Genomic DNA, 16,666 nt, shown 5'->3' on the forward strand with positions numbered 1-16,666 from the left:
GCCGTGAAAATACTGCCCCCTACCCTAGAGAGGTTAAGAAGGAAAGAAATTCCACAAATTGACTTTTAAAGAAGGCACACCTGTTAATTGAAATGCATTCCAGATGGCTACCTCATGAAGATGGTTGAGAGAATGCCAAGAGTGTGCAAAGCTGTCATCAAGGCACAGGGTGGCTATTTGAATCATTTCAAATATAACATATTTGGTTACTACATGATTCCATATATTTTATTTTATAGTTTTGATGTCTTCACTATTATTCTACAATGTAGAACATCTTAAAAATAAAGAAAAACCCTTGAATGAGTAGGTGTTCTAACACTTTTGACCGGTAGTGAGAGTGTGTGAATTATTTACAATGACGGCCTACAACGGCCAAACCCTAACGACACTGGGCCAATTGTGCGCCGCCCTATGGGTCTCCCAATAACGGCCGGTTGATACAGCCTGGAATTGAACCAGGATCTAAAGTGACGCCTCTAGATACAGTGCCTTTGACCGCTGCGCCTCTCAGGAGCCCCAAATGTTTAAAGAGGCAGTGCACCGATTTCTCAATTGCCTAAAAATACTGAACAAAAATATAAACGCAACATATTTCATGAGCTGAAATAAAAGATCCCAGAAATGTTCCATACGCACAAACTGCTTATCTCTCTCAAATTGTGTTGTTGTAAATCAAATGCATTTATAAAGCCCTTTTTACATCAGCAGATGCTATACAGAAACCCAGCCTAAAACCCCAAACAGCAAGCAATTCAGATGTAGAAGCACAGCGGCTAGGAAAAACTCCCTAAAAAGGCAGGAACCTAGGAAGAAACCTAGAGATGAGCCGCTGAAAAACATCCCCACAGCATGATACTGCCACCACCATGCTTTACCGTAGGGATGGTGCCATGTTTCCTCCAGACATGACACTTCTGAGGACAGCGCCCCGCAAACAAAATGACAACATGAACATGAAAACCACTTTCAACCAGGCAGGTGCGACACGAAAGTCAGAAATAGCCATATAATAAATTCCTTACCTTTGACGATCTTCCTCTTTCTGCAATCTCAAATGTCTCCGTGACACAATGAATTGTTGTTTTGTTCGATAAATAGCTTATTTATATCCCCAAAATGTCCATTTATTTGGTGCGTTTGATTCAGAAATACACCGGTTCCAACTCGCCCAACATGACTACAAAGTATCTAATAAGTTACCTGTAATCTTGGCCCAAACATTTCAAACAACGTTCCTAATCCAACCTCAGGTATCCTAAATAATAAATAAATGCTAAAATTTAAGATGGGACAATCTGTTTTCAAAACTGAAGATAAATACCACGGAGAGCGCTCATGTTCACGAGCAACAAAAGACTGGAGCCCTTCAGAGTGACACATGGAAATAATAGTACTACTTCTTCATTCCTCAAAATAAAAACATCGACCAATTTCTAAAGACTGTTGACATCTAGTGGAAGCCATAGGAACTGCAATCTGGGCCCTAAATAATCTTGATTCCCATAGAAAACCATTGGAAAACACAATGACCTCAAAAAACAATTTCCCTGGATGGATTGTGCTCGGGGTTCTGCCTGCCAAATCAGTTCTGTTAAACTCACAGACATTATTCTAACAGTTTTAGAAACGTCAGAGTTTTTGCTATCCAAATCTACTAATTATATGCATATCCTAGCTTCTGGGCCTGAGTAACAGGCAGTTCACTTTGGGCACGCTTTTCATCCGGACGTGAAAATACTGCCCCCTATCCCTATCATGCACCCAGGCATCCAGAAAGTCCAGTTTAGATATCAGGCTTAGCACATTTATATGTGACAGTCCAAGCCCTCTGCGAGATTTGAAAACAGCAGAAATATCCATGGTGACACAAGAGTTAATATAACTTGAAGAGCTAGCCACAATAGGCTTCCTGATTCGATTTAAAGTTGCAGAGCTAAAATCAAATTACATTTAATTTGTCAAATGCGCTGAACACATCTTTACCATGAAATGCTTACTTACAACAAGCCCTTAAAACTTCTTATGGCTTGAATCCCGTTAGCGGGATCGATATGACAGCCAGTGAAAGTGCAAGGTGCCAAATTCAAAACAACAATTCTCATAATTAAAATTCCTCAAACATACAAGTATTATACACCATTTTAAAGCTTTACTTCTTGTTAATCCAGCCACAGTTTCTGATTTCAAAAAGGCTTTACGGCAAAAGCAAACCATATGATTATGTTAGGTCAGCACCTAGTCATAAAAAAAAACAGCAATTTTCCAGCCAAAGAGAGGAGCCACAAAAAGCAGAAATAGAGATAAAATGAATCACTAACCTTTGACGATCTTCATCAGATGACACTCATATGACTTCATGTTACACAATACATGTATGTTTTGTTTCGATAAAGTTCATATTTATATCCAAAAATCTCAGTTTACATTGGCGCGTTACGTTCAGTAATGTTTGCTTCCAAAACATCCGGTGATTTTGCAGAGAGCCACATCAATTTACAGAAATACTCATCATAAATGTTGATGACAATACAAGTGTTATGCATAGGATTATAGATACAGTTCTCCTTAATGCAACCGCTGTGTCAGATTTAAACAAAAACTTTACCGAAAAACCACACCATGCAATAATCTGAGTACGGCACTCAGACACAAAAACATGCCATACAATATATCCGCCATGTTGGAGTCAACAATAGTCAGAAATAGCATTATAAATATTCACTTACCTTTGATGATCTTCATCAGAATGCACTCCCAAGAATCCCAGTTCAACAATAAATGTTTGTTTTGTTCGATAAAGTCCATCCTTTATGTCCAAATACCTCCTTTTTGTTCACGCCTTCAGTTCACAAATCCAAATTCACGACGCGCAGGTCAGACAAACTCAAAAAATCCCATTACAGTTCGTAGAAACAAGTCAAACGATTGATTCTATACATCTTTAGGATGTTTTTATTGTAAATCTGCAATAAAGTTTCAACCGGAGAAATCCTTTGTCTTCAGAAATGCAATGGAACTGAGCTACCTCTCACGTGAGTGCACATGGCTGAGCCTCATGCCCTGCTGGCAGTCATCTGACTCCAGGAGCTCTTATTCATCCCCACTTTACAGTAGAAGCCTCATTTAAGGTTCTTAAGACTGTTGACATCTAGTGGAAGCCTTAGAAAGTGCAAAATGACCCCACAGACACTGTAGTTTGGATAGGCAATCACTTGATAAACTACAAACCACTTCCTGTTTGGATTCTTTCTCAGGTTTTTGAGAGTTCTGTTATACTTACAGACATCATTCAAACAGTTTTAGAAACGTCAGTGTTTTCAATCCAAATATACATATCTTAGTTTCTGGGCGTGAGTAGCAGGCAGATTACTCTGGGCACGTCAGTCATCCAAGCTACTCAATACTGCCACCATCCATAAGAAGTTTAACCAACAATGCATTTCACAACTCAGTGAAACATAAGATATTACAGTTTTTAATGTCCCATTGATAGGATAGTCTCGAACTAAGATTATCAAGTTTATTCTCCTGTGATTGTACGTTGGCCAATAGAATGGACGGTAGAAGCGGGTTACCCACTCGTCAACAAATTCTCACAAGGCACCCCGATCTCCGCCCCCTGTACTTTCAGCTTTTCTTCACGCGAATGACAGGGATTTGGGCCTGGTCTCGGAAAACCAGTACATCCTTCACGTCAGACTCATTAAATAAAAAACCTTTGTCCAGCAATCTCTGTTCTGATATCTAGAAGTTATTTATTTTCGGTCATAAGAGACGGTAGCAGCAACATTATGTACAAAATAAGTTACAAAAACTATGCGAAAAAAACACAAAATAGCACAGTTGGTTAGGAGCCCGTAAAAACAGCAGCCATCCCCTCCGGCGCCATAATTAATAGTCCGGAAATTATGGTACTTCAGGACATGGAAGTCATATCTGGCCCTGTGCCCTCTCTGAATCATGGAATTGAACGGTTTAGCAGGATTCTTTCTCTTCACAACTGGCTACGTGATTATTGCAGCTCAATGGTGTAACCTTTGTTGACAATTTCAATATCTTTTGGAAACAAAACACGTTTTATAAGGAGGATGGGATCCACCCATATTATTTGGGCCCATGGATCCTTTCACAGTATTATAAGGCTGTGTTGAGACAATGACTTGTCAATGACCCAAGCCCAGCTCAGTTAATCCCTACCATTGTGTTGCTGAGTCATCATAATGCTTTAACAAATGTACATTATACCAGGGGCATTGGTAAGTAACCTAAGGAATGGCAAATAAGTCTGCCGTTCGACAACCGATTGGCAAGCATACTACAAATTGAAAAATCATATGACTAAACTGAATTAAAGAAGAAACTACACTATGAAACAAAGAAAAATTACATAACAAATGATAGTAAAAAATCTTTGGAGCACCTTCAATGAAATGTTGGGGAAAAATGCTAACTCAGCTCCATCATTCATTGAATCAGATGGCTCCTTCATCACAAAACCGACTGATATTGCCAACTACTGTAATGTTTTCTTTCTTTAGCAAGATTAGCAAACATGACATGCCAGCAACAAATGCTGACACTACACATGCAAGTATATCAGACCAAATTATGAAAGACAAGAATTGTACTTGTGAATTCCGTAAAGTCAGTGTGGAAGAGGTGACACAATTATTGTCTATCAACAATGACAAGCCACCAGGGTCTGACAATCTGGACGGAAAATGACTGAGGATAATAGCAGACGATATTGCCACTCCTATTTGCCACATCTTCTTTTTTAAGCCTACTAGAAAGTGTGTGCCCTCAGGCCTGGATGGGAGCTAAAGTCATTCCGCTACCCGGGAATAGTGAAGCCCACTTTACTGGATCAAATAGCCAGCTAATCAGCCTGTTACCAACCCTTAGTAAACTTCTGGAAAAAAGTGTTTGACCAGATACAATGCTATTGACAACAGACTTTCAGCACGCTTATAGGGAAGGACACTCAACAAGCACAGCACTTACACAAATGACTTCTGATTGTGGGGGCTGTCTTGTTAGACTTCAGTGCAGCTTTTGACATTATCGATCATAGTCTGCTGTTGGAAAAAAACGTATGTGTTATGGCTTTACAGCCCCTGCTATAATATGGATAAAGAGTTACTTGTCTAACAGAACACAGAGGGTGTTCTTTAACCTGTTTGGGCTTGCCCCCCTTCTCAATTTCCACCTGAAGACATACCCTAATCTAAGTGCCTGTAGCTCAGGCCCAGAAGCAAGGATATGCATATTCTTGGTATCATTTGAAAGAAAACACTCTGACGTTTGTGGAAATGTTAATTGAGTGTAGGAGAATGACAATATACCTGGTAGAAGAAAATACAAGGAAACATATGTTTTCTGTTTTTTTATTGTTGTTGCATCTTTCAAATGATCAAGAACAGCCAAACATTCACATAGGATGATGGGGATAATTTCAATTAAAAACATGAGGGCAACAGTAGTTGAGCAAAGTTTCAGACAGATAACTTCAGGAATGAGTGAGCTACATGACATTGAGCATGAAGTCACCCAGGTGTCCCACAGAAGTTGTCCAAATGTACCCAAGTGGCCGAATTTTTACAGTGATACATTTTGATGCAAATAACAATATACAAAATACTAAAATGCTCTTCTAACACACCACCCAAAAAATGTAGTTACATATATTTTTTTTAATAACATGGGTAACTATTTACACACTTTCAATTCACAATATTGTGAAGACCCTCAGTCCTCTACACAATATTGTGCTGCTGATGCCATACCCCATAGCAGTCGCTTTCTGGGTTAAAGCAGAGGGTCACCGAACAAGTGGTGCAGGTGACGGGGGATTTCCTGTGGCAAAGAGCACAACGACACCTCCCTACTGTGCCCTTTTTGCCCTGAGGCACATTCATGTCTGCAGAGATGAATTTGGCATGTGAACACCACTGGTTGAAGGAGCAGAAGGGACAGAGGTAGAGGGGACAGAAGGTGATGCAGTGGACTTGCTGTAGCTAGCAAGCTCCTGGATGAGCAGCTCTCTGAAGGCTAGCTGTGAGATGGGGGTATGTCCACAGCTCTTAGCCATTTCCTTCTGGAGGATGAATGAATTCACCACAGCAATGTCAATGAAATTATTGAACAATGTCTTGTAGCATTTCATTGTCTTGTGGAGAACATTGTAGTAACCTATCAGCTCGCCTGACAGGTCCATACCTCCCATGCACTTGTTGTAGTCCTTCACAACAGCTGGAATGGGGACATTTTTGGTGGTCCATGCCCCAGTAGCGCCCTTCACACTCCTGACGATATGTCACAAAAACCAAAACCACAGCTAAATGCAGCACTAACCTTTGATGATCTTCATCAGATGACAACCCTAGGACATTATGTTATACAATACATGCATGTTTTGTTCAATCAAGTTCATATTTATATCAAAAACCAGCTTTTTACATTAGCATGTGACGTTCAGAACGAGCATTCCCACCGAACACTTCCGGTGAATTACTAAATTACTCACGATAAACGTTCACAAAAAACATAAAAATTATTTTAAGAATTATAGATACAGAACTCCTTTATGCAATCGCGGTGTCCGATTTTAAAATAGCTTTTCGGTGAAAGCACATTTTGCAATATTCTGAGTAGATAGCCCAGCCATCATGGCTAGCTATTTTGACACCCACCAAGTTTGGTACTAACCAAACTCAGATTTACTATAAGAAAAATTGGATTACCTTTGCTGTTCTTCGTCAGAATGCACTCCCGGGACTTCTACTTCATTAACAAATGTTGTTTTGGTTCCAAATAATCCATAGTTATATCCAAATAGCGGCATTTTGTTCGTGCGTTCAAGACACTATCCGAAGGGTAAAAAAGGGTGACGCGCCCGACGCGTTTCGTGACAAAAAAATTCTAAATATTCCATTACCGTACTTCGAAGCATGTCAACCGCTCTTTAAAATCAATTTTTATGCGATTTTTCTCGTAAAAAAGCGATAATATTCCGACCGGGAAACCCTGTTTTCGTTCAAAGACGAAAAAATAAAAACATGGTGTCGGCTCGTGCACGCGCCCCCAGTGTCATTGTTCTCTGATCGACCACTATACAAATGCGCTACTGTTTTTCCGCCATGGCCTGCAAAGGCATCATTCAACGTTCTGGCGCCTTCTGAGAGCCTATGGGAGCGTTAGAAAATGTCACGTTATGCCAGAGATCCCCTGTTTTGGATAGAGATGATCAAGAAGGCCAAGAAATAGTCAGAGACGGCGCTTCCTGTTTGGAATCTTCTCAGGTTTTGGCCTGCCAAATGAGTTCTGTTATACTCACAGACACCATTCAAACAGTTTTAGAAACTTTGGAGTGTTTTCTATCCAAAGCTAATAATTATATGCATATTCTAGTTTCTGGGCAGGAGTACTAATCAGATTAAATCGGGTACGTTTTTTATCCGGTCGTGAAAATACTGCCTATTTTACAGCATTTTAAAGACAAGACTCTCGTTAATCTAACCACACTGTCCGATTTCAAAAAGGCTTTACAACGAAAGCAAAACATTAGATTATGTCAGCAGAGTACCCAGCCAGAAATAATCAGACACCCATTTTTCAAGCTAGCATATAATGTCACATAAACCCAAACCACAGCTAAATGCAGCACTAACCTTTGATGATCTTCATCAGATGACACGCCTAGGACATTATGTTATACAATACATGCATGTTTTGTTCAATCAATTTCATATTTATATCAAAAACCAGCTTTTTACATTAGCATGTGACGTTCAGAACTAGCATTCCCACCGAACACTTCCGGTGAATTTACTAAATTACTCACGATAAACGTTCACAAAAAACATAACAATTATTTTAAGAATTATAGATACAGAACTCCTTTATGCACTCGCTATGTCCGATTTTAAAATAGCTTTTCGGTGAAAGCACATTTTGCAATATTCTGAATAGATAGCACGCCATCATAGGTTTGCTACTTGTTCACTAAGAATAGCAACTTCGCTTCTGTAGTCCTCCGCGAGGAAACAGCTGCTACACTGAAAGTCCGGGTGGTCCGCATTGTCCCCTGAATAGAGCAAAATTAACACAGCACCTGCTGCGTTGAAACCGTTTGTTAGCAACCTCCACTTCAAACGCCAGGCTAGCTAGGCTAACTGGGCTTCCGTGTCGCTCTTCTTGACAGGAATTTACTAAAAGTTTGCTGTAAGCTACAGTGGGTTTGCAAATACAGGCTGCACCCCACCTCCTGAAACAAGCAGTCTGTGAAATGGCAAAACCCCAAACAATACACACCTGAGTCACAGGCATACACTATTCGAGCAGGAGATGTCCAACTCGCAAGTTGGTGCTGTAGAAGCAAGCAATAAATTGCAGGGCATTGAGCCAAAACACCAGTCAACAAGTTAAGGAGAGACAGGTAGCAGGAGCATTCGCTTACGAATGAGCAGCGTGGCGTGAGCGAGCAACATGGCGTGGACATATATGTATAGGGAAATATAAGGACAGGATATCATTTTAAGACAAACCGATAGTTGTCTCAGCCATGTGAATACAGCACAACAATACACAAACAAAATACAATTAACTTCTTTGGGATAGGGGGCAGTATTTTGACATCCGGATGAAAAACATGACCAAAGTAAACTGCCTGCTACTCAGGCCCAGAACCTAGGATATGCATATAATTGGTATATTTGGATAGAAAACACTCTAAAGTTCCTAAAACTGTTAAAATTATGTCTGTGAGTATAACAGAACTTATTTGGCAGGCGAAACCCCGAGGACAAACCATCCAGGATTTTTTTGTTGTTGAGGTGACAGTGTTTTCAATGTGTTTTCTGTGTGGATCTAGCTTTTTAAGGCACTTGCTTGCAGTTCCTATCGCTTCCACTGGATGTCAACAGTCTTTAGAAATTGGTTGATGTTTTTCTTTTGAGTAATGAAGAAGTATGAACGTTCAGAACGAGGCTCGAGTCTAGTGTACTATTGCGGTTGGGGCGCATGACCTGAAAGCTCGCTCCACTTTCTTTTCGTCCTGTATTGAACACAGTTTATCCCGTCTTAAATTTTATTGATTATTTACGTAAAAAAATACCTAAAGTTGTATTAGGATAGTTGTTTGATTACAGATAACTTAAGATATTTTGTAGTCATGTTGCACGAGTTGGAACCAGTGTTTTTTTTTATCAAACACGCCAAATTGACATTTTGGAGATATAACGATGGAATTAATCGAACAAAAGAACCATTTGTGATGTTTATGGGACATATTGGGGTGCCAACAGAAGAACTTCTTCAAAGGTAAGGCATGAATTAAATCGTTATTTCTGACTTTTGTGTCGCACCTGGCGGGTTGAAATCTGATTTTCATGTGTTGGTATGCTGGGCACTGTCCTCAGATTATCGCATGGTTTTCTTTCGCCGTAAACCCTTTTCAAAATCTGACACGGTTAACAAGAAGTTCAGCTTTAATTTGGTGTATTGCACTTGTGAATGTATGAAATTTAAATATATATAAAAAAATAATAATAATGAATTTGGCGCTCTGCCATTTCACCAGATGTTGTCAAATCGATCCCGTTAACCTGTTGGGGCTAGGGGGCAGTATTTTCATGGCTGGATAAAAAAACGTACCGATTTAATCTGGTTACTAATCCTACCCAGTAACTAGAATATGCATATACTTATTATATATGGATAGAAAACACCCTAAAGTTTCTAAAACTGTTTGAATGGTGTCTGTGAGTATAACAGAACTCATTTGGCAGGCAAAACCCTGAGACATTTTCTGACAGGAAGTGGATACCTGATGTGTTGAATTACCTTTAAGCCTATGCCATTGAAACACACAGGGGTTGATTAATGTTTTGGCACTTCCTATTGCTTCCACTAGATGTCACCAGCCTTTACAAAGTGTTTTGAGTCTTTTACTGTGAGATCTGACCGAACAAGAGCCATGGAACGGTGATGGCCGATTAGACTCTGCGCGCGAGTTCATGTTGGGTACCCTCGTTCCAATACGTTATAAAAGAGAATGCATTCGTCCACCTTGAATATTATTCATGTTCTGGTTAAAAAGGCACTAATGATTTATGCTATACAACGTTTGACATGTTTGAACGAACGTAAATATATTTTTTCCCCTCGTTCATGACGAGAAGTCCGGCTGGCTTAGATCATGTGCTAACAACACGTATCTTTTTGGATATAAATGATGAGCTTTTTTGAACAAAACTACATTCGTTATGGACCTGGGATTCCGGGAAGTGACATCTGATGAAGAGAATCAAAGGTAATGGATTATTTACATAGTATTTTCGATTTTAGATCTCTCCAACATGGCCGATTGTCTGTATAGCAAAGCATATTTTTCTGGGCGCAGTGCTCAGATTATTGCAAAGTGCGATTTCCCAGTAAGGTTATTTTTAAATCTGGCAAGTTGATTGCGTTCAAGAGATGTAAATCTATAATTCTTTAAATGACAATATAATATTTTACCAATGTTTTCTAATTTTAATTATTTAATTTGTGGTGCTGACTTGACTGCCGGTTATTGGAGGGAATCGATTTCCTCAACATCAATGCCATAGTAAAACGCTGTTTTTGGATATAAATATGAACTTGATAGAACTAAAAATGCATGCATTGTCTAACATAATGTCCTAGGATTGTCATCTGATGGAGATTGTAAAAGGTTAGTGCATCATTTTAGCTGGTTTTATGGTTTTGGTGACCCTGTCTTTGAATTGACAAAACATTACACACAGCTATTGTCAATGTACTCTCCTAACATAATCTAACTTTATGCTTTCGCCGTAAAACCTTTTTGAAATCGGACGACGTGGTTAGATTAAGGAGATGTTTATCTTTCAAAGGGTGTAAGATAGTTGTATGTTTGAAAAATTTGAATTTTGACATTTATTTGGTTTCAAATTTGCCGCTCTTGAAATGCACCTGCTGTTGATAGGGTGCACCACGGGTGGCACGCTAGCGTCCCACATAGCCCCAAGAAGTTAACGGGAGTTGATCCCAAAGAAATTAAAAGTCCTGGCCACATCCATTTTGGTCAGTCCTCTTTCTCAGAAAGGCAAAAGAATCAGTACCAACCTTGCGGTGGTCACCCGTGTCGATGAGCCAGGTGCAGTTGCTGCCTGGTGGGTAAAAGTCAGGGTAGTTGGGCGAGCTGAAGGTGCCGTAGAAGTTCCGCAGCCAGTCGCCGCAGGTCGGCACGTCGCAGTCAATCTCGTCACCAAGGTCCTGGCAGTCGATACTGCCGTCACATTTGAGTGACTCGGGCAGGCAAGTGTAGACACGGGTGTAGCGGGACAGGCAGGGAAACTGAATTAATAAAGGAATTTTATTTGACAAATTGAAAACATATATAGTTGCCTCGGCTATCAGAGTACAATACTTACAACAAAAATCGTAAAGGATTAAAAACACAAATAAGTCTACAAACGTATTTCAATTGTGGTCCTTGTTTTTATCAGGTGGGCAAAATAATGGACAGCTTGCACAAGATTGGGGTGTTAAATGAACAGCCAAAGGCACTTTATATTCAATTAAATTGGAAAATACATACAATATATCCAAAACAAAGGTCATGTGGGTTGGTAAGAAAAATGCCCCTCTTCCCACAGGTGTGATTACTACCTCCGAGGGTTTAGAGCTTGAAGTAGTCACCTCATACAAGTACTTGGGAGTATGGCTAGATGGTGCACTGTCTTTCTCTCAGCACATATCAAAGCTGCAGGCTAAAGTTAAAACTAGACTTCGTTTCCTCTATTGTAATCGCTCCTCTTAAGCCCCAGCTGCCAAACTAACTCTGATTCAGATGACCATCCTACCCATGCTAGATTACGGAGACATAATTTATAGATTGACAGGTAAGGGTGCTCTCGAGCGGCTAGATGTTCTTTACCATCAGATTTGCCACCAATCCTCCTTATAGGTGGACAACTACAAATACCTAGGTGTCTGGTTAGACTGTAAACTCTCCTTCCAGACCCACATTAAGCATCTCCAATCCTAAATTAAATCTAGAATCGGCTTCCTATTTCGCAACAAAGAATCCTTTACTCATGCTGCCAAACATACCCTCGTAAAACTTACCATCCTACCAATCGACTTTGGCGATGTCATTTACAAAATAGCCTCCAACACTCCACTCAACAAATTGGATGCAGTCTATCACAGTGCCATCCGTTTTGTCACCAAAGCCCCATATACTACCCACCACTGCGACCTGTACGCTCTCGTTGGCTGGCTCTCACTTCATACTCGTCGCCAAACCCACTGGCTCCAGGTCATCTACAAGTCTTCGCTAGGTAAAGCCCCGCCTTATCTCAGTTCACTGGTCACCATAGCAGCACCCACCCGCAGCACGCGCTCCAGCAGGTATATTTCACTGGTTACCCTCAAAGCCAATTCCTCCTTTGGCCGCCTTTCCTTCCAGTTCTCTGCTGCCGATGACTGGAACGAACTGCAAAAATCACTGAAGCTGGAGACTCATATCTCCCTCACTAACTTCAAGCACCAGCTGTCAGAGCAGCTCACAGATCATTGCAACTGTATATAGCCCATCCAACTACCTTATCCCCATACTGTATTTATTTAGCTCCTTTGCATCCCAGTATCTCTACTTGCACATTCATCTTCTGCACATCTATCACTCAAGTGTTTAATTGCTATATCGTAATTACCTCGCCATTATGGCCTATATTGCCTTACCTCCCTTATCTTACCTAATTTGCACACACTGTATATAGACTTTTTCTACTGTATTATTGACTGTATATTTGTTGATTCCATGTGTAACTCTGTGTTGTTGTATGTGTCGAACTGCTTTGCTTTATCTTGCCCAGGTCGCAGTTGTAAATGAGAACTTGTTCTCAACTAGTCTACCCGGTTAAATAAAGGTGAAATAAAAAAACAAAATAGGACACATCACTGCACTCTATACTCCTCTGTGAAGTGGTCATCTCTGTATACCTGTCGCAAGACCCACTGGTTGATGCTTATTAAAAAAAACCTCAGGCCTCATTTCCCCCTGAGCTACCTACTGCAGCCCTCATCCTCCACATATAACACCCGTTCTGCCAGTCACATTCTGTTAAAGGTCCCCAAAGCACACACATCCCTGGGTTGCTCCTCTTTTCAGTTCCCTACAGCTAGCGACTGGATCGAGCTGCAACAAACACTCAAACTGGACAGTTTTATCTCAATCTCTTCATTCAAAGACTCAATCATGGACACTCTTACTGACAGTTGTGGCTGCTTTGTGTGATGCATTGTTGTCTCTACCTTATTGCCCTTTGTGCTGCTGTCTGTGCCCAACAATGTTTGTACCATGTTTTGTGCTGCTACCATGTTGTGTTGCTACCATGTTGTGTTGCTAGCATGCTGGGTTGTCATGTGTTTTTGCCTTGCTATGTTGTCATCTTAGGTCTTTCTTTATGTAGTGTTGTCTCTCTTGTTGTGATGTGTGTTGTCCTATATTTATATTGTATTTTTTTTTTATCCCAGGCCCCTGTCCCCGCAGGAGGCCTTTTGGTAGGCTGTCATTGTCAATAAGAATTTGTTGTTAACTGACTTGCCTAGTTAAACAAAGGTTAAATAAAAATAAAATAAATACAAATTCACAATCCCCTTGACCTAGAGTAAACAAAGTCAGTAATCTCTACCTGGCTGAAGGCACAGGGCTGGAAGGAGAAGGCTGTGGAGGGGTTGGACTGGACGCACAGCTCCTCGTCAGAGTTGTCACCACACTCGTCCATGGTGTTGCACTTCCACGACTCCGGGATGCACTTCCCGTTGGAGCAGTGGAACTGGTCCGAGTCACAGCTGATCATGGCCGATTTTCCTGAAATTGAGAATATTAGGAAATACCGCCATTTAATGCACTTTGTGATCACTTACAAATATTTTACCATTAGTGACAATCGAGGGAAAATAATGTGGGATCATTTAGTTTAATTATGTACAGTGCTAATGCTTATTGATCAAGCTGTGCACCATCAACATTATATAAGCAGTGCCTGATAGTCATTTATAGACGTTCACAGTCCATGAGCCTCTGTCACATTTAAAAAGCCAATGCTTGGAGACAACAGAGAGAAAGGCATAGTGAGAGAGAGAGAGGACAAAAAACGAAAGGCTGCTTCAAGTGCATAAAGTGCCAAGCGAGCCAATTATTGATTTTCAGTTTTTCCAGAGGCCGCAGCGTTCGAGAATAGAGGCTCACACTGCAGCTGTAAGCCATTTACAACCCCGACACCATTCTCTCCTCTGAGCTAGTTAGGATACAAATGTCTATTTGTTTCCAGTTAAAATGTGCGTGTCTCACAAGTGGGACAAATTCAATTATTTGGTCAATACATGACTCTGCGAGCGGTGCTACCTGTTATATAAGACAGCCTGAAGCCCTTGCTGGTCATGATGTCGTCCGAGTGGAACTTGATCCACACGTGGTCCTGGGAAGAAATGTAGGGGGCTGGGATGGATGAGCCACATGCCCGGTAGCCATCCAGGTTCTTGTAGGTGCCGATGGAAACCCAGTCCAGCCCGCAACGGTGAGAGTTCTGGATCTCAAAGTCCTGGAAGCTGGGGGGAGAAATGGCAAAGGGGTAAAAGAGGTTTCCAGACAGTAAAAATGATTAATGTACTGTATATTTGACATTCAGTAAGTTACAGGCTAAATACGCATTTGGGGAAACAGCACCACTGTTTGCCCCAGCGCCTTTATTGTTTTTCAGTACATATTCTGCTGTTTTATGGTTCATGCATTGATGCTCGAGAGAAAAAAAAAGTGTTTGTTGTTTGCAGTAACTTCTTGTAATATCCCAAACTAGCTTTTGGACACTCTTATCCAGAGTGAATTACAATAAGTGCATTCAACTAAAGTAGGTAAGAAAACGACATATCACACTAATTCCTAGTTGAAATCCGTAAACTGGATGTCACCGATATGAGCTTTTTTCATAGGGTACATACTGTAAAAAAGCAAACAGTTGAAAGAAGTTTCCCAACAATAAAGATGCTCACTGGTAAAACTGAGTGACTTTCCTCCAGGGTTAGAGTACATTGGATGAGACTCAGTGAAAACAGTTAAATCAATGACATAGCCAATAACTCAACTACTTTTACTTGAAAATAAAGCTTGAGTATAACCACTACTTACTTAAACATTAGGGGAGGCAGGTAGCCCAGTGGTTAGAGCGTTGGGCCAGTAACTGAAAGGTTGCTATATCGAATCCCCGAGCTGACAAGGTAAAAATCTGTAATTCTGCTCCTGAAAAGGTTAGGCCGTCATCGTAAATAAAAAATGTGTTCTTAACTGACTTGCCTAGTTAAATAAAGGTTAAATAATAATAAAATAAAGCATGACTATAACATATTATTAATGTGCATAACCACCACTTGAGTATAAACACTTACTACTAACCTATTACTAACACATTCACAAATTTAGTGAATTTATCAAGTGTTGTTTGCATGCAAGCTCTGTTGCCCATTTATGGTCATTGATAGATTGTGTTTTCAGTTCTTGCCACTAAATCACATCTTGTAGAAAAACCAACACAAACACAGAGGGTCTATTTCTGTGCTGGTAAACATGGACATAGCACTCGAAAAAATAAAAGGCAGGTTCCTTTCACTGCTCTGATCCAGACAGAAAACACAATACTTGAGCTGATGCTTCACAAACAAACAGGACACTACAAGCACAATGAGAGCCCATCTGAAGAGCATCATCAAAATTAATAAAAAACACATTAGTTCAATGGACAGACCGAGACATATAAATTGAATAAAACAAGCAATGAGTGGGAGAAAGGGCATTGTCATGTGCTGTATACAGCACCTGAGGAAAATTTCTCTGTACACTGACATTTCATGAGAGAAGCATTCAGTCTAAACAGACCATTTTTCACATCCCTACCAGTAATCTAAACTTGTAGAAATTATGGCCGAATACCGACTGGGCACGCAGGGCACGTTCCCAGGGGCCTGGACCTCCAGGGGGTCCCCATTAATTTGGTTAATCACTCTCATTCAGATATCATTAAGATGGCATGTCATGGCAAAACGTGTAGAATTGCAGGTATTTAGCTTTAAAACGGCAAAAATCACTCTCCCCCGACCTCCTCCCCCATCTGATGATTTGGAGAGCGGCAGCAGGCTATCTACAATCTTTGAGCAGGCTTCTGTGGTTGGTGGTTATATATAAAAAAAATACAACAAAAAAATTCTCTGCTCAAGGGCACCCTACTGGCTTGGACCCCAGGGCTTCAGCCCCTGCATTAATCAGGCCCTTTTAGTGTGTGGGAAGTGTGAGCAGCCAGCCAGGCTGATGAGGGTAGACTGAGTGAGGGAGATACTGAGGGAGGAGAGGAGGAAGAGGAGAGGTATAGATTGTGGAGAGGAGATGGTGTTCAGCTGCACCTGATGGTGATGATTTCCCCAGGGTTGGTCCTGATGTTCCAGCTGCAGTTGATCCTGGAGGGGTACTGGAAGGGCCAGCCAGGGCTGGTTATCACTCCACTGGAAGCTCTGACCTGCTCTGCCACATCTCCACAGGCTGGACAGAGACACACGGACACAGACAGTCACGCGCACACACACACAAATTAGCATTTGTTAG

General features: G+C 40.8%; 1 protein-coding gene across 1 annotated transcript in view; it reads right to left on the minus strand.

The window, feature by feature from the left end:
• The window catches only part of LOC106569782 (low-density lipoprotein receptor-related protein 12), a 46,547-nt gene that overhangs the window by 17,828 nt on the left and 12,053 nt on the right, over nucleotides 1-16,666 (minus strand). The window contains exons 3-6 of the mRNA XM_045694584.1: nucleotides 16,468-16,603; nucleotides 14,423-14,625; nucleotides 13,707-13,885; nucleotides 11,131-11,361 (exon numbers count right to left, since the gene is read on the minus strand). Coding sequence (XP_045550540.1) covers nucleotides 11,131-11,361; nucleotides 13,707-13,885; nucleotides 14,423-14,625; nucleotides 16,468-16,603 — 749 coding nt within the window. The remainder of the gene's footprint in view (nucleotides 1-11,130; nucleotides 11,362-13,706; nucleotides 13,886-14,422; nucleotides 14,626-16,467; nucleotides 16,604-16,666) is intronic.

The sequence above is a fragment of the Salmo salar genome, chromosome ssa14, assembly GCF_905237065.1.
Source record: "Salmo salar chromosome ssa14, Ssal_v3.1, whole genome shotgun sequence".
Taxonomy (NCBI): Eukaryota; Metazoa; Chordata; class Actinopteri; order Salmoniformes; family Salmonidae; genus Salmo; species Salmo salar.